At 38.1% G+C, this 18,368-nt stretch overlaps 2 protein-coding genes across 5 annotated transcripts; one reads left to right on the forward strand and one right to left on the reverse strand.

Annotated features, from left to right (window-relative positions):
- Window positions 1–9,792: 9,792 nt before the first annotated feature.
- Window positions 9,793–13,909, reverse strand: LOC147511577 (lachrymatory-factor synthase-like). Its single transcript, XM_086598509.1, has 3 exons — window positions 13,597–13,909; window positions 12,662–12,865; window positions 9,793–10,235 (listed from the first exon to the last, which is right to left on the reverse strand). The coding sequence occupies exons 1-3, from the start codon at window positions 13,792–13,794 to the stop codon at window positions 9,897–9,899; spliced, it is 741 nt and encodes a 246-aa protein (XP_086454635.1). The 5' UTR covers window positions 13,795–13,909; the 3' UTR covers window positions 9,793–9,896.
- Window positions 13,910–13,924: 15 nt separating this feature from the next.
- LOC147511578 (uncharacterized) lies at window positions 13,925–18,368 on the forward strand. 4 transcript variants are annotated; one of them, XR_015219444.1, is made up of 3 exons: window positions 13,925–14,272; window positions 17,756–17,849; window positions 17,916–18,368. XR_015219444.1 is itself a non-coding variant. In XM_086603242.1 (3 exons), the coding sequence occupies exons 1-3, from the start codon at window positions 17,561–17,563 to the stop codon at window positions 18,134–18,136; spliced, it is 390 nt and encodes a 129-aa protein (XP_086459368.1). In that variant the 5' UTR covers window positions 16,375–17,560; the 3' UTR covers window positions 18,137–18,368. The 4 variants fall into 4 exon arrangements, 1 of the variants encoding a protein (XP_086459368.1); XR_015219445.1 differs by having other exon boundaries at window positions 17,766–17,849; XM_086603242.1 differs by lacking the exon at window positions 13,925–14,272 and adding an exon at window positions 16,375–17,635.

Raw genomic sequence — 18,368 nt, forward strand, 5'->3', positions numbered from 1 at the left:
ACCTATACCAACAAATCGTGATTCCATTATACAATGAAAAACTTGAATCGACGCCATTAATGGCTTCTCTGGAGCTTCAACAGCCCCAACCCACTACGAAATCAACTCTCCAACTAACCGAAATTAACCTACAACAAAACCCCTACTAATTTAATTCATACCATAAACCCAATTCATTGATTCACAATTTCGTCCCTCCCAACTGGACCTCCATTAACGCACCTGTTCCAAAGCTTCCCCTCACCCAATCAAACCAAACACCAATTCAATACCCAACAATTCACCACCACAACCAAACATCATCAATCAAAATTCAAACTAACCAGTACAACATCACCACAAAGTTCCAACAAAACCAACATTCCAACACACAAGAAAATAGGACGTTTTGGGTTCTGAGGTTGACGCCATTAACAATCGGTGTCAAGGCTTCGACAGCTCAATGCTAAAATTCGTCATAGTTTATTTACTGTAGTATTTCAAAGTTTTGTATCTAACGGCCCGACACCATTATTAATGAGTTTACAATATCTCAAATATGGAAAACAAAGATATCGATATGATTAGCATAAACAAATAATTAAACAAAATAAACATCGTCAGACTACTCTCTGTTTATAAACTCAACAGCTTTCCAAAGCGGGAAAAATCCTAAAAGACCGAAGTCGACTGCTACGTGAAAGGACGCTCTTCCTCGTTCAAAACCTTTTCTTCTTTTAGTAAAACTCCCCTTTTTTTTTCTAAAACTCTCGCTGTGTTTTTCCCTAAAAACTCTACGTGAGAAACCCCTTTTTATTTTTTGTTTTAAAAAAACTCACCGAAAAACAAGGATAACACTTATCTAGTTACTTACGGGACTTTTATCCCTAAGCTGATAGTTATCCTATATCTGTTTTATCTATTTTCATTATTATTATTATTATTATTATTATTACTATTATTATAGGAAAAGCAAATAAAAGACGGGGTGTTATAATATACACACCTTAAAAGGATCTCGTCCCGAGATTCAAGGTAGAGTATCAGAGAAGAGCTCAGGATGCATCTGCCTTATCTTATCTTCAAGTTCCTAAGTCACGTCATTTTCCCTTTCACTCTACTGCACTTTTACCAAGTTTACAATCCTCCTCCTAAGATGTTTCACATCCCTATCTACTATCGTGATTGGCCTCACTGTAAAAGTTACATCATCGTTCAACTCTAGCTCTGTTGGCTGAACAACCTCTGTAGGATCTTTCACACATTTCCGTAGCATAGACACGTGGAAGACATCATGAATCATTGCTAAGTTAGGTGGCAAGGCAAGACGGTACGCCAAACTACCAACAGAGGCTACTATCTCATATGGTCCAATATATCGTGGACTCAACTTTCCTTTCATGCCAAACCTCATAACTCCTCTCATAGGGGAAACCTTCAAAAACACAAAATCGCCTACAGAAAACTCAACTTGTTTCCTCTTCAAATCTGCATAACTTTTCTGCCTACTCTGTGCTGTCTTAATCCTTTCTCTAATGACTTTAATCTGTTCATATGTCTCTCTCACTATCTCAGGCCCAAGCAATACTCGGTCTCCCACGTCTGCCTAACAAGCAGGTGATCGACATGGATGCCCATACAAAGCCTCAAAGGGTGCCATACTGATGCTTGACTAGAAACTGTTATTATATGCAAACTCCACCAAAGGTAAATGCTCCTCCCATCCTCCCCCAAAATCCATTACACAAGAGCGTAACATATCTTCTAATATCTGATTCACCCTCTCCGTCTGTCCATCTGTCTGAGGATGATAAGCAGTACTCATCGCCAAACTAGTACCCATAGCATGTTGAAAACTCTTCCAGAACTCAGAAGTGAACAAAGGATCTCAATCTGAAACAATACTCACTGGAATCCCATGTAACCTGACCACTTCCCGAATGTACAAGGAAACCAACTTATCTGTATTTCTACGCACGTCAATAGGAATGAAATGAGCAGACTTCGTTAAACGATCAACAATAACCCAAATAGATTCATTACCTTTCCGAGACTTAGGCAAGCCATCGATGAAATCCATAGAAATGTGCTCCCATTTCCACATCGGTATCTCTAATGGCTGCAATAATCCAGAAGGCCTCTGATGTTCTGCCTTAACCTGCTGACAAGTTAAACACTAAGAAATATATTCTCCGACATCTCTTTTCATTCCTTCCCACCAAAAGGTCCTCTTCAAGTTTTGGTACATCTTCGTTCCTCCAAGATGAATTGTAAACTGAGAACGATGAGCTTCATATAATATCTTTTTTTTTTAACTCTGCATCATCTGGTACACACAATCTCTCATGAAATCTCAATCCTCCCTCTGAATCAACTGCCCAATTGGACGGACAATCATCTAAAATATCAATGACCAGATCATCTAACCGACTCAAAAGAAATTGGTCTCGGTGCTGCATGGCAATCACTCTACTGAAAATCACCGGTCTAACCTCCAAATTGCATATATACCCCTCATCTGTATCGGGTGTAGTCCGGACATCATAAGCTGTTATAGTCTCTAAACTCTTCCACTCTTGCACCATAAGAGTGGTCAAAACACCAGGCAATCGACTAAGTGCATCCGCAACTACATTTCCCTTGCCTGGGTGATACTAAATCTCGAAGTCATAACTACTTATGAACTCTATCTATCTCTGCTGTCTCATATTCAACTCTTTCTGTGAATAAAGATACTTCAAACTCTTGCGATCTGTGTAAAGCTCGAACTTCTCACCATATAAATAATGTCTCCATACCTTCAAAGAAAAAACCACTGCCGCTAACACCAGGTCATGAGTAGGATAACATCTCTTGTGTATCTTCAACTGTCGTGAAGCATACGGCACCACCTTCTGGTCTTGCATTAACACACAACCCAAACCAGTTCCACTAGCATCTGTAAAAACCACTAGTTTTCTGCCTCTAGTCGGGATTACTAGAATTGGAGCTGAAGTCAACCTCTGTTTCAATTCCAAGAAAGCCTTCTCACAATCATTAATCCACATAAACTTCACATCCTTCCTAGTTAACTTCATGAGCGGAGCTGCAATAAGTGAGAACTTCTCAATAAATCTCCGATAATATCCAGCTAACCCCAAGAAACTCCTAATCTCTGTAACCGTGGTTGGTTGTTTCCATTCTTTCACTGCAGCAACCTTCTCAGGGTCTACAGCAATCCCTTCACTAGATACCACATGTCCCAAGAAACGAATTTCTTCTTCCCAAAAATGGCACTTGCTAAACTTAGCATACAACTTCTGTTCTCTGAACGTTTGCATCACTATCTTCAAATGCATCTTATGTTCTTCTGTGTTTTGTGAATACACTAAAATGTCATCAATGAAAACAATCACAAATTTATCTAAATAGAGCCTGAAAATACGATTCATCAGGTCCATAAAAAATGCAGGTGGTCAACCCAAAAGGCATCACAGAAAACTCATACAACCCATACCGAGTTCTAAATGCAGTCAAAGGAATACTCTTCTCTTCAACTCCCATCTGATAATAACCAGTCCTTAAATCAAACTTTGAAAATATCTTAGCCTCTTTCAACTGGTCCAACAAATCATCAATCCTAGGAAGCGGATACTTATCCCCTGGTTCAAATCCCTGAACTCAATACACATCCTCAAAGTACCATCCTTCTTGGAAACAAGAATAACAGGCGCACCCCATGGTGAGTTGCTCGGTCGTATGAACCTGGTCATACACACCGTAAAAGATTTAGACCCATATACTCAAAAGATATGGTTAAGCCAAAAACAAAATCACTAAACATTAAACTCTTACCCCTTCCTAAGTAATTCCTTGACTTGCACTTTCATTTTGTCCAAAAGCTTAGGTGCCAACCGGTAAGCCGACTTTGAAACTGGTGCAGTCCCCGGTAACAAGTCTATACGAAACTCCACCTCCCTCTTGGGTGGCAACCTTGGAATCTCATGAAAAACATCTTCAAAGTCTCTCACTACTTCCACATCGCTGATATCCCTCGTGGGTATCTCTATAGAGCACAGGAAACTAGACATCACCGAGTTTTCCTTACTAACACAGGTGTGAATCAACCTCGGCATGCCAAGTGTATTCACTATAACCTCCCTCCTCGCACAATCCAAGGTAACATGATAACGCGTCAACTAGTCCATACCAAGTATGAAATGGAAACCCTCAAACCCCAACACGATCAAGTCTACCATAAAGACACGGTCTAAGAAACACAACTTAAAACCTTTGCACTAGTCATATAAGGTAACAGAACCTCCGAATGGTGTCTCAACACACAAGGGCTTAGATAAAAGGGTAGTTTTAAAACTTTCTTTCTCAACATATTGACGAGATATAAAGGAATGTGAAGCACCCGAATCATACAAAACTCTGAATGTAAACTGAGATGAACTAAAGGTACCTTCAACATTCCCAGGTCCTGGCATAGCTGCATAGGCTCTAGCATGAGTGACTGGTGATGGTGCTCTGTTCTGCTGATTACCCTACTTGGTAGGGCAATAACGAGATAAATGACCCACCTGCTTACACTCCCAGCAATCCCTTTCAACATGAACTATGGCTCTGAGCGTTGGTGCTGGTGCAGGTAAAAGCAATGCTGTTGGTCAATATGGAAGAGCGGGAGCTCGACCCTGAAGCTGGGGACCCTGCCTCTGCCACTAATTCCCCTGAGGTCTATAGCCTCCAGTCTGCCCCGGTGGCCTATAACCACCCTGGCGTGCAAATCCTCCCCGGGTCGGAATACACCTGGCGATGAAATCCTCCACGAAACCCCCGGGATGGTGGTCTCAAAAGCGGACCCCTCGAGGGTATATCATAAGGCCTAAACCTATTCGGCTACCTGCTCTCAAAAGGCCTAGGACCAACAACTGGTATCTCACCAAACTTCCTCTTCCCCCTCGACTCTCTTAGGGCTGCCTGCCTCAGGAATGAACTTACTCTCAAATCTAATCTTGAAGTCTTCCCAAGTCAAAGTTCTAGTGTCCAGACTAGGGGTGAGAGCTCGCCACCAAAACCTAGCCGCGTCATCAAGTTGGTGAGCTGCCAACTCTTGCTTCTGAACCTCAGTAAGCTGCATACGCTCAAATACATTTTCACAACTTTGAATCCAAGACTCCGCTGCGATCGCAATCCCAACACCAGTAAATCGCTGCCCACCAAGAGTACCAAACTCCTTATTGCGCTTTAGCAAAAGGATCTCCCTGAAACGGGATGGTTATTCTGCAAGATAGCTCAGAATAACCGATTCAACTGGTCCACCGGACATCTCAGATCTTTGAGTGTTCACTGCAGGTCCAGTAGTATTACTATTACGTGTCTCAACCATGATCTACAATTCAAACAAAACTCCGTTAATATTCACATATATCCAAAACTCTCAATCACTATAACCCATATTCCACATCCGAGGATCACTTAGACTTTCTAAATCTAAGCTAACCTAGGCTCTGATACCAATATGTCACAGCCCGAATTTCTAAACAATAACAAAGCGAATATTTGAAATATACATATCTCAAACATCCCTATGTTCACTTGTTTAAAAACCCAGACTATGACGGGGTGGATACAACACACACAAAACCCTAAAAGCCCTATCATAAAATAAACAACTTAAATTGCACAATCCCCAGAATTATCCGCCATTACTTTATTAAGGTATCATCCCGTCCAAACAAAACATCAAATAGACTCTCTGAATAATAGTCCTTACTACCATGTTCTCATGTCATGCTGAAAATATAAACTACGTTATTACATCATTTCAATAAGAATCAGACCTAACAAAAGAACTAACGATTTTGCTCCGGGCAAGAATCCAAATCCTGCGCCCGCGGTTCCATTTGCCTTCCACCTATGTTCCTAAGAACACACCCACGTTGCCAAAACAAAGCAAACATGGGTTGACCAAAATAGAATTTTTGGTATGAGTAGACTAACCACATATAAACATTTCCAATCTTTACTTATCCAACTAACACTTTAAATCTATCATAACCTAATCATTCTCTTGGAAGGCGGTAGTTTAGTTCATCATCTCAACCGGCATAGTTTCTTCCCAAGTAAAACTTCCATTATAGTAACTCATTCTAATAACTCGTTTACTATCTAAATAATTGAAGTAAAACTTACCAATATCCACTGCTGTATAAGGGTAGGATCGCGTTCCTGCACAAAATATTATTAAGTCCTACCCTCTTGCGAAAGAAAGTTAGAAATTTTATATAACATATGTAGATATCCTTTTGGTATTCAAAAGTAAGCCCAAACACACTCGCATAATCAAATCAATTTATCTTCTCAATTAATCAATTTCTTTTCTTATACACCCACCCTTTAGTACCTACTCTACGATTTGCACTCCACACATTTGCCAAATCACACATTCCTGTGTGCCTCTCTCCCACCTTATACCACCATATCATAGCCACCTTTGGGCTTTCATACACATATTTCACAGCCTCTTTGGGCACATATACTCAGGTCATTCATGGCACATTCAATGAATACCTTAGGTCATTCCCACCACATTCAAGGAATACCTATCATATCACTAACGGGCCATTCATGGCACATTCAATGAATGCCCTGGGTCATTCCTGCCACATTCAAGGAATACCCAACCCTACATTCCCGTACACTCAAGGAATACAACTAACCCGCAAGGCGAATACCTTAGTTCCTCTTTGGGCAGTCCAAATAATCTGGTAATTCATGGCATATTCAATGAATACCTGGGTCATTCATGACACATTCAATGAATACCCATATATAACGTTAATGTGCCATTTATGGCACATTCAATAAATGCCTACCTAACATATGATATTATCAGTCATAAAACTCAATTCCAAAACTTGAGGCGTGGAAAGTTCTAAAAGGGTGCGGTAAATTTTGTTTACGCATTATTGAACTTTATTGCATAAATTATTTCAAAGAACGAAGGAATATCTTGATTCATGTATTTTTGGTTTACGCGTTATTAATTTCATGAATGTATAAGTGTCATAACGTTGTATATCATAAAAGACTGAAATATCACAGAGTAGTAAATACACGTACACAAGTATATTTAGAAAGGTCTTAGCCTAAAGTCCAGCATGCTAATAGTCCTAGACCTATCCTAATAAACCGAATCATAATCCGAGTTAAAAGTCAACTCTAGTCAACTAGTCAAAGTCAACTCTTGTCAACTAGTCAAAGTCAACTCTTGTCAACAGTCAAAGTCAACTCTTGTCAACAGTCAAAGTCAACCAGCCCCAAACTCCTCTAACCCAAAAGCCCAAAGCCAAAGGCCCAAAGTCAAAAACTTAAGGCCAAAAGAAAATCTAAAATTTAAAACACATAAGCCCACCCACGATTTGGCCCAAGCCCAAATCGAAATTCACTATTCATCTTATTCCTCACAACAACTCCACCAGCACAGCCACCACCGGCCATCACTCGCCACCACCATTGAACCCAGCGGTTGGGTTCCTTAAGAAAACCCCTACACACCTATACCAACAAATCGTGATTCCATTATCACGATGAAAATCTTCGAATCGGCGCCATTAATGGCTTCTCTCGAGCTTCAATGACCCCAACCCACTACTTAAATCAACTCTCCAACTAACCGAAATTAACCTACAACAAAACCCCTACTACTTTAATTCATACCATAAACCCAATTCATTGATTCACAATTTCATCCCTCCCAACTGGACCTCCATTAACGCGCCTGTTCCAAAACTTCCCCTCACCCAATCAAACCAAACACCAATTCAATACCCAACACTTCACCACCACAACCAAACATCATCAATCAAAATTCAAACTAACCAGTACAACATGACCACAAAGTTCCAACAAAACCAATATTCCAACACACAAGAAAATAGGACGTTTTGGGTTCTGAGGTTGACGCCATTAACAATCGGTGTCAAGGCTTCGACAGCTCAATGCTAAAATTCATCATAGTTTATTTACTGTAGTATTTCAAAGTTTTGTATCTAACAGCCGACACCATTATTAACAGAGTTTACAATATCTCAAATATGGAAAACAGTATTACTGATATGATTAGCATAAACAAATAATTAAATAAAATAAACATCGTCAGACTACTCACTGTTTATAAACCGAACAGCTGTCCGAAAGCGGGAAAAATCTCGAAAGACCGAAGTCGACTGTTGCGCGAAAGGACGATCTTCCTCGTTCAAAACCTTTTCTTCTTTCAGTAAAACTCCCCCTTTTTTTCTCTAAAACTCTCACTGTGTTTTTCCCTAAAAACTCTACGTGAGAAACCCCTTTTTATTTTTTGTTTTAAAAAAACTCACCGAAAACAAGGATAACACTTATCTAATTACTCATGGGACTTTTATCCCTAAGCTAATAGTTATCCTATGTCTATTTTATCTATTTTCATTATTATTATTATTATTATTAATATTACTATTATTATAGGAAAAGCAAATAAAAGACGGGGTGTTATTGGTTCTTTCATGGCAGATGACTCACAACAGAAGTGGCAAGGCCAGTGGCAAGTTCAAAATTTCTAGACCAGATCAAGTTTGGGATCTAGTGGAAGACTTCTGCAACATGCATAAATGGCTCCCAATACTAGAAACCTGTCAACACATCGATGGTCCACTAGGCCAACCAGGTTGCATCAGATAGTGTAGTGGTAGTTTCACCACATCTGATGGAAGCAGTGAGAAGGCAACAGCCAAGGAGAAATTACTAGCCATCGATCCCCCTGACCGGTGTTTGAGCTATGAGATCATGGAAAACACCATGGGATTCAATTCGTATGTAGCGACGATAAAAGTGTTATCAGGGGATAGTGACAATCGATACGGGTGTACTATCGAGTGGTCATTCGTCTCTAATCCAATGAGAGGTTGGAAATTGGAGGACTTGGTTGATTTGATAAATTCCAATTTGCAAGTCATGGTTAAGAGAATGGAAGAAGCCCTCCAAACTAGTGCATAAGTTTTTGTTTTTGGCTTGTACAAGATTGGCGTACTTACAGTGCTGCATTCATCATGTTTGTTTTGTTATACCAATCGATAATCAATAAACGCTTTGGGTTCATATATTTGTCCAAATTATTTTTTCTTGTACATGGGCAACCATAACACGATTAATTGGTCTAAAATTCGTCCAATTCTTGCAATAATTGGATGGTTTTGCCGGACAAGCTAATAGCATGTACCCACGAAGTCAATGCCCGATCATATCATCCAGAAATAGGAAATTTAACGGGAGTCCCTACTAACGATCACACTTTCAATTTTTTAAATAATCTTTGAGGATTTGGTAAGAAAAGTTGGTTCACGATCAATTGTCTGAAAGGTTATGCTTAACAAATTTAAGATCCTAGGGGACCGGCCACAAAGATCACAGACTTGTCACCATATATTCTCTACAACTTAACACATTTTTTGCTAAGTAATTATCCATACCATATCATAAGTTGCAACAATGAAACTGTCATCGCCTTATCGGGAGCCAATGATAATCAAAACGGATGCGAGATAACCGAGATTGAGTGGTCCTTCGTAACTAATCCAAATATCCAATGGAAGGTTGGCGTTTAGATGACTTGAATTATTTAATTAGTTCTAATTTGCAAGGAATGACTCCGAGAATGGAAGATGCTCTCGAAACAAGTACATAATTGTGAAGTTGTTACACTCAGATCATTTGATGATTGCTGGTACTTGTTTGGCTTGTTCAACCAGTTTAAGAAATAAGGGTATATGTAATTATTAGTATAAGAAATAATTACTAAAAGTAGAAACATTATACTACAACAATATATCTATAATACATCAATAATACAATATACTCAAAGTAGAAACATTTTTTTATGGCAAACATCATGTACATCAGCATTGGCTAGCTTCTTCCATTCTCTTAGCCATAGTATCCAAATTGGATCTCAACAAAGAAATGAAGTCCTCCAGCTTCCAACCTTTCATTGGATTAGCAACAAAAGACCATTCGATCTCACATCCATTTTGATTATCATTATCCCCCAATAGCACCTTGATCGTCGCCACATAGTTGTCGAACCCCATGTTGCTTTCATTGATCTCGTAGGTAAGATACCGTTCCATGGGATCAATGGCAAGTAAATTTTCATTGGCCCATCCAAATGTTGTAGTACTGCTATCATTTGTTGGGGTTGCAGGACCAGCACAATATCGAATGCACCAGGGGCGGATCTAGGATTTTAGATAAGGGGGGGCTGCCATGGAGTTAACCTTTAAAGATTTTTTTAGGAACCAATACCAATAAACTAGCATTGATAAACAAAAGAATTATCGCTTTTATTACCTTACCCAAAATGGACAAAATAGTGTTTTCATATAGACTAGACAAATATAACAAAGAAATGTGCAAGAATAACATAGCACATTAGCATCACACTAGTGAAGTTTTGACTGCGTGGATTCTTATCAAATACATCTATTATTACATCCAAATCAACTTCTTTAGCAAATTCCCGTTCAATGTAAATAGTCATGCAATCTGCAAGAAATTCATCCCCCATCTTGTTCTGAAGTCGTGTTTTGAGCAATTTCATAGGTGAGAATGCTCGCGTTCGTAGTTGTCAGGGAAGTGTCAAGACAAGGCGAATCAATCTATCAATCAAATAATAGATATTGATCTTTCTTGTTTCAACTAGTCTTTGACATAATTCGGAGATGGTAGACAACTTCGAAAAAAGAGGATGCTTGAGCACATCAAGTTTGTAATGTTTTTGACTTCTCAAAAGATGTATCTCTTGTTTCGTGAAGTCTCCACAATAAAACTTTTCTGCAGAGTTTGCAAATGTCATCAATCTTTGAAGGACTTAAAAGCATCTTTCGGATCCAAAGCGTAACTAAGATAAAGAAGCTCTATTGTTTTTGAAATCTGTTATTTAATTGGTAATCTATTACAAAGATTAAATTTTGTAGTGGTGCTCAACCTGTAATGTAATCTTTTCTGCTTTTGTACCGCCATGTGTCGAGCACCCATATCGGCATATCAATGTCATGTTTTTGCAAAACAAAATCACATCACTAAGGAAAGCGTCCCCAAGAAGATCCTCTTAATTCTTGAAGAAGTGCACAACATCTTGGAGACTAAAATTTGATAGCATTTAAAATGTCTTGGGACTTTTCTTGCGAGGGCTTTACACAAGACATTAGTAATTCCCATAGTCTTATGCAATAAATGAAAAGAAAGACAAACTCAAAACTTTTCATTGCAAGAATAGCACCTTTAGCTTCTCAATAGAGTTGCTTGACCCGCGTTCTTCATGACGCTTTCGAGAACTATACAAATTGAATCAAACATCTCTTTCGGACTACAAACCGAAGCAAAATGAGAACTCCATCTAGTATCTCCTCGCCGTTGCAAAGTAGAAACTTGATTAGCTCCTTTTCCAAGAACAAGTTCACCACTAGCTACCAAAGATATCAATTTCATTTTTTCGAAGTATCTTCCAACTCCTGTTTTTTGGAAACATGAAGATTAACAATAGAAGCCAACTTGGAAAAAAATAACCAAACATCAGAAACATCTTTAGAAATAACTAGAGCAAGTTGAGGCGATGTGCAAAGCAATGCACATAATATGCATATGGACACTCCTTGAAACAATGCTTGTAATCCATTCCATTGACCACGATATTGCTAGCACCATCATAACCTTGACCTCTCATATTTATTTATAATATGCAAATTATGGCGAGCAAGGATATTGCATATAGCTTCTTTCAAAGTTAAAGCACAAGTGTCTTTAACACTAACAATACCAAGAAAATACTCTCTAACAAAACCACCTCTATCAACAAATCTTAGGACAATCGCCATTTGCTCCTTGTTTGAATTATCTTGTGCTTCATCAACAAGGACACAAAATTTTGCATCACCAATTTCCTCACAAATTCTCTCTCTCACTTTATCGGCATAGATATGCAAAAGTGTCTTTTGAATTGAATGTGAGGTATATGTGGCATTTCTCGGAGCATCTTTTAATAATTCTGCAACCTTGTCATTCAACATCTTTTGCAAATCCCAACACTCCCTTGAAATTTCCACCATTTTTGACTTTTGGACTCGTCATGGCCTCTAAAAGAAATCCCCTTGTAGTGCAAGAAATTGTGAAGAATAGCTTTGACTAGCAAACGGTTCTTAACAACCTCTTTTTAGATAATGTATTTAACATATTATCTATATGTCGAGAAGGATTCATGAAATTTTCACAAGCTATCATCGCCGACCTATGAGGTGAGCATGGACTTCCTTCATGTTGCAAAAGGAACACTTCTTTCCATTATTAATCTTCTTCCAACATTTAAAACCTTCAACAAAATGAATGCGGGGGAATGATTTGTTTCAAATATAAAATATGGAAAACAATAAGCTCTATCCATTATGGAGTGAGTACTCTAGCCAAGGAAATAGTGTGAACCAAGAGGAGTTGAACCGGCGACGAATATGGTGGATGGATACTCTTTCTCACTGAGTTCAAGTAACCAAACTTTCCAAGAAAAGCTCGTCGAACATCATCTTGTTGATTAACGGGTAATTATATATTGAGTACGTTTACCGGATCAACGTTCAAATAAAGATGTGGAGTCAACTTCTTCAACACTAACTCTTTGGGCTTGAGGAGAAGGTTCAATTTGCTCAATTTCAACAACTTGAACTTGTGAAGGAGGTTGGCCATCTCTATCAAGTCTTGAAATATCAAGACTAGATGATGTAGAAGTTACATCATTTTCCGGGGTGACATCTTTGGGTTTAAAGAAGGAAAACATGGTTTTCATTTTCTTACGAGCTTGATGTTCAGACATTCTTACCTAAGATAAATCATAATAATTTCATAATCAATAGTTTGCTCTATACTAAAAACAAAAAAAAAAATATCACAATAATAACTACAATAATATTCAACTAATTAAATAAGACAAAAAATTAAATGACAATCTAATACTCCAATATAAACTATAAGTTAACAAGGCAATAAGTCAAATAGAGAACACATTAGTATTTGAAAATTGAAAAACAATAACGAAATAAAAAATATAGGCATAATACAAAACAATTTACCTTAGTCCTTAGCTAATGAATAGCCGAATATGAAATAAAATGATAAATAGATTAGGCTGAATTGGAACCCATTTGGAAGAAGATAATAATATAGAACAAAATTTTCTTTTGTGAATAGTACCCGTCAGACGAGTGTGCGACACAAAGTAACGAACTTTCAATTTTTTTTTTTTTGGTTGACCTTTCGGTTTCTTTTGTTCGGTTTTACTTTTTGGAGAATCTCTTATTGTAAATTGTGAGAAACTGGAATAGACAGATAGTGATGGGCGGTGGGCCTCTATTATGAGTTGTGATTTCTTTTTTTTCTTTGTTTTCGCTAATAGAAAGTTGGGAAGTGGGAACGACAAACAAACGGGGACGGTCAAACCTGGAATTGTGTGTGTTTGTCACTTGTGGGCCTATGGCTAGACGGCTAGTATTCCTACTACTACTTTTTTTTTTGGGAGAAGTTTGGGGGGGGCTACAGCCCCTGTCAGCCAACCTTTACATCCGCCCCTGGAATGCACCCAGGTTGTCCGGGATCTGGCGAGCCTTTGACATGGTGACATGAGTCAACTATTGGAAGCCATTTTTGTATGTTGCAGTAGTCTTCAAAAAGGGGCCAAATTTGGTCTGCTGTAGAACCTTTTAGCTTGGCACACACCTTTCCCTGCCACTTTTGCTGAGGATCATCTGCCATGAGAGAGCCAGATATGCTACTTTGTGAATTTATTGCAAAAGGTTTTGGAGTGTATATGAGGTTTTGTTCAATGCGCACATCATTCAGTGGGCCCAATGCGCACAACTGTAGACCACCCATTTTTCAAAAAAAAAAAAAAAAAAAAAAGAAAAGAAAAAAAAAAGGGAAATAGACCAAACTGTTTACCGAAGGAATTGGTAACATCAATAACAAAAATACTTATGTACCAGATTTGCCCTCTATATAATCAACCCATTTTTTTCTCTAACTTACTGCAAATTTCTTCTTCGCCCTCATCATTTCGGGGAAAGAAAATGACTGTTAAAAAAAAATCCCCTGGAATCTATCTACTCTGGCTACAGAACATGACTCTTTTCTCTCGGTGAACTTCCGACAGCTCCAGCAGAATCCTAAAAGAAGACTTTCGCCTAGTACTCACTCCTAAAACAAACATTTTCCTTGCGTCTGCTATTTTTGGGTACGATCTTCTTCCTCTATCTTTTATGTTTCTATTTGTAGTTGATTCCTTGGCAGACAAGCACACTTAATTTACTTAGAATTGGAATGGATGTATAAAATCAAACCCTTGGATGGTGGACTACAATTTACAACATAACTTAGTTACAATCTATTGCATGAGTTCAACCAATGGAGAAAAATGAGTGCTATGTATTTATGTTGTATGATTTTTTTTTCTCACCCTTCAGTGTATCTATGCATTCAATTATGTAATTTTATCCTTGGGTGGTGTTATCATTTTCGCTTAATGTGATAGCATTATGATCATCTCTGTATCATATTTTGGTGCAATTTTACTGGAATATATAAACACATAATGTTATTATTAATAATGCTCCCTCTAGGATTAATCAATATGAAGACCCAACAGGCCTGCATTGATTTTCATTTTTCGAAGACTTTTCATTCATATAGCAACGGATCATGGAGCGATATTGCTCTTGTAGCTCTTGTCAAATATTGCCATTCAAGTATAAATTCATAGCATTCCTCATTTTCTTCTTACCAATTTCCTCATTTCAAAGAATTCGACAAAACAGTAATATCAATCTATCATTTATCATCGCCTTGACCAGTTTCGTAGTTGCATTGATATTGAAAAGGGTATATAATTTTAGAGTTAGTGTTAGTGTTGGGTCGGGACAAACTACATAAAAAAGATAGTAATTTGTGTCTATTTTCTTATGAATCGTGTTTCATTGCATTTGGACATCAGAGTTAGAAGCTATGCTTGGTCGAAAATGGGCAGGTCAAACTGTTTGTTTTTTAATAGTGAATTATGGTGTATCGTGTGGAAGTCGCATTGATATTAAAAGATGAATACTATATCGATATTTTTCTAAGATCAGGTGATCTACGTCTACTTGTCAGAGCATCATTAGTAATTTGTTTTGCATTGAGAGTATCTATTTATAGAATTTTATAACATTCCTTTAATTGTTGCATTGATTAGGTGATGATGCGTACATTTAATGAAGATGATGAGTGGGTTAGTAATGTTCGTCTTGATGCATGCCCTGACAAGGAAAGTACTTGTTCTGACACTGAAACAGATATTTGTGTGGAGCCAGTCATTGTAAACTTAGAAGACATACATACATCGGATGGCGAAAGTGAAGGAGAAGATGAATCTTTTGAAGAAGGGGATAAAAATAAAAGAGAAGAGGCAGGAGGATGTGATAAAGAGGATATGAATTCTTTTAATCAGCCCGGTGTAAGGGAAAATGGAGAAGGTACATATTGTGAAGATGAGAATGCAATCATATTCTCTATGCGTTTTAAAACTAGTGGGGAGACTTATGACTTCTACAATAAGTATGCCAAATTTGTTGGATTTAATATTCGTAGGGGATATCCGTAGATTTAATAAAGATGTTGAGCGTAAACGAAGATTTCTGTGCTTGTGTGAAGGTAAGAGAGATAAGAAATATTTTGTCCTAACCCCACGCAAAAAAAAACCACATAGGGAGACTCAATGTGGGTGCCTTGCTTATTTTAAAGTGATTTTAGATGATAAATCCAAAATGTGGGTTGTTAGTGGTTTTTTTGGAGAACACACTCATCCGCTTCCGTCCTATCTAAGCTTAATGTTTGGCCGATCACATAGAAATGTGGGTAATGAGGATGCAACATTAGTTACTAGTCTAAGGAATGTGGGCATAAAAACATGTCAAGTGATGGATTTTTTTGTGAGTAAGGCTGACGTTTTTTGGAAAATTGGATATATAAGAAAAGACCTTTATAATCGGATTGATAGAATGAGGATAATTCAGTTTATGAATGGAGATGTCAGCACACTTCTTACCAGTATGAAGAACAAGTCGAAGATTGATCCATCATTTTTCTATAATCACGAGGTAAATGTTCATGATCAGTTGGTTAGATTGTTTTGGGCTGATTTGACGTGTCGCTCAGATTACTGTTGCTTTGGCAATGTGTTATTGTTTGATTCGACATACCTGACAAATCATTACAAAATGCCAGTTGTTGTGTTTGCTGGAGTGAATAACCATAGGCAAACTATAGTTTTTGGTTTTACAGTTATGACGAGTTAAAGGAGTCTTACATCTGGGCTTTAAAGTGTTTTTTACAAGCTATGGGCAATAAGCCACCAAAGTCGGTCATAACTGATGGTGACCACGCAATTCGTAACACTATCAAAGTTTGCTTACCTAGTGCCAAACATCGCTTATGTGCGTGACACATTCTCAAAAATTCCATTAGCAATGTCTATGTCTCTGGGTTTCAAAAAGACTTTTGCTTACTGACGTTCATGAAGTGCTCTCAAGAAGTGTTTGAGCAAAAATAGAAGGATTTGTTAGAAGCACATGGAGTCAATGACCACAAGTGGGTGAAGGAGATATACATGAAAAAGATGAGACGGGAAGAGGCATATCGATCTCCATGGCACGTTCTTTGGCGGTTGTAGAACCAACCAACGTTGTGAAAGCATAAACTCTGTTATACGGCGTCACGTAAAACCCGATATGAGAATGGTTGAACTCTATAATAAAATGGAATTGGTACTTGAAAAGATTTGTCACCGTGAGCATGAAGATGAAGTGATTACTTTGACAACCAAGCCAATAATTGAGAACCACTTGATGGGGTATTTAAATCAGGTAGAATCAGTCTACACGGGTGGCTTTTGATATGTTTAATAAGCAATTGTAGCAGGAAGCGATGTACATTGTAGATTCGAAAAGGGATTGAGGTGACAATATTTTTTCCTACACTCTGTGTCATCATTTGAGTAGGGGCCGCAAGTCCATTATGCAGTACAATGTTGTTGATCAAAGTGCCAAATGTTCTTATGGTCTATTTGAATCTTGGGGTTTTCCATGCAGACACATCATCTCTGTTTTCAAAAATGAAGATGTCTGCAAAATGTCTTCTAGTTGCATATTAAGGAGTTGGATGCAACATGTGAAATCGGCTATTCCAGTTGTTCTTCCTAATATTGTGCACAGGGAAGTTGCTTATGTCATGCGCTACAGTGAGCTTATGGGGATTTGCAAGAGCATATGTATAGGGGCTGCCGAATATGAAGGTGCTAGTGGAGAATTTAAAGATTCCCTAGCTGCTTATATTATGTCAAAGGAGACCCCATTAAGTGGTGAAAGAAACACTCAAGTTCCTATTCATGAGCCATTAGATACTTTGGTAGATACCACCCACTTTGAACTGATTTAGGATCCACCCCATGTAGCACCCAAGGGTCGACAGAAGAAAAGACTTAAAGCTCACAATGAAACAACAGAGAAAATTTGTGGCCTTTGTGGTGTTAAAGGGCATACAAGGCTCACATGCCCAGAAGTTCGGGGTAAACATCACTTTAATTTTTTCAGTACTAGTATTTATATACTCAGAAACTCTAGCTTATAATGTGTTGCACTCATAGTATTAAAAAATTCTTGATTTTATTAACTGCAATTTCATCTAGGTATGTACAGGTCCAAGTACAAACTTAGACCATTCGGGGAAATGTGCTCGATCAGCCGATTTGAGCAAAGAAGAGGAGATACATTCTACGAGTGGTAAGTACTGTCTTTTACTCAATTTTGGTTTCCCGTACATTAATTCTCAAATTTGTTCTAATATAGGTGCATGTGGTTTTGTTGCTACGGAGAATTCTAATAAAAGGAAAGGGCAATCTCGAATCAACAGGTGTGGAAACTGTCATGAAGCAGGGCATACGAAGCCTAAGTGTCCATGGCCTATACCTAAATCAATTACTTTAGAGTATGTAGTAGGTTTAGGCCAGTTTATCATGATGCCGATCATCGAGGTGTCTGTTGCTACCCCTTCAGATGTGATCAAATGATCCAAGTAATCTTTTAATTGGTGGTACGGTTGTGGTTGATTTATTGTAATTACTTTCAGTATTTGTAAGTTTGAAAGGGATATGTTGTTTGGTGTTCATGTCGGGTGGAATTGGAGTTTTTGAAGGTAATAAGGAATTTGAGAAATAAGATGTGGTGGATGGGAATTGTTTTTTAACTGGTTTAGGCCTTTTGAATTGGGCATCTAATGCATTTTCCTGCATTTGGGATAAA

The sequence above is a fragment of the Coptis chinensis genome, chromosome 3, assembly GCF_015680905.1.
Source record: "Coptis chinensis isolate HL-2020 chromosome 3, ASM1568090v1, whole genome shotgun sequence".
In the NCBI taxonomy this organism is placed as follows: domain Eukaryota; kingdom Viridiplantae; phylum Streptophyta; class Magnoliopsida; order Ranunculales; family Ranunculaceae; genus Coptis; species Coptis chinensis.

What these genes read in the sequence shown, in the direction of transcription:
- LOC147511578 (XM_086603242.1), top strand. Translation starts at nt 17,561, where the DNA reads ATGAAACAACAGAGAAAATTTGTGGCCTTTGTGGTGTTAAAGGGCATA. An exon ending in CACATGCCCAGAAGTTCGGG is followed by an intron (nt 17,636 to 17,755) that starts GTAAACATCACT and finishes AATTTCATCTAG; the next exon opens with GTATGTACAGGTCCAAGTAC. An exon ending in GGAGATACATTCTACGAGTG is followed by an intron (nt 17,850 to 17,915) that starts GTAAGTACTGTC and finishes GTTCTAATATAG; the next exon opens with GTGCATGTGGTTTTGTTGCT.
- LOC147511577 (XM_086598509.1), bottom strand. Translation starts at nt 13,794, where the DNA reads ATGGCAGATGATCCTCAGCAAAAGTGGCAGGGAAAGGTGTGTGCCAAG. An exon ending in TTCCAGGGGCGGATGTAAAG is followed by an intron (nt 12,866 to 13,596) that starts GTTGGCTGACAG and finishes GATTTATCTTAG; the next exon opens with GTAAGAATGTCTGAACATCA. An exon ending in CTTCTCCTCAAGCCCAAAGA is followed by an intron (nt 10,236 to 12,661) that starts GTTAGTGTTGAA and finishes CTAAAATCCTAG; the next exon opens with ATCCGCCCCTGGTGCATTCG.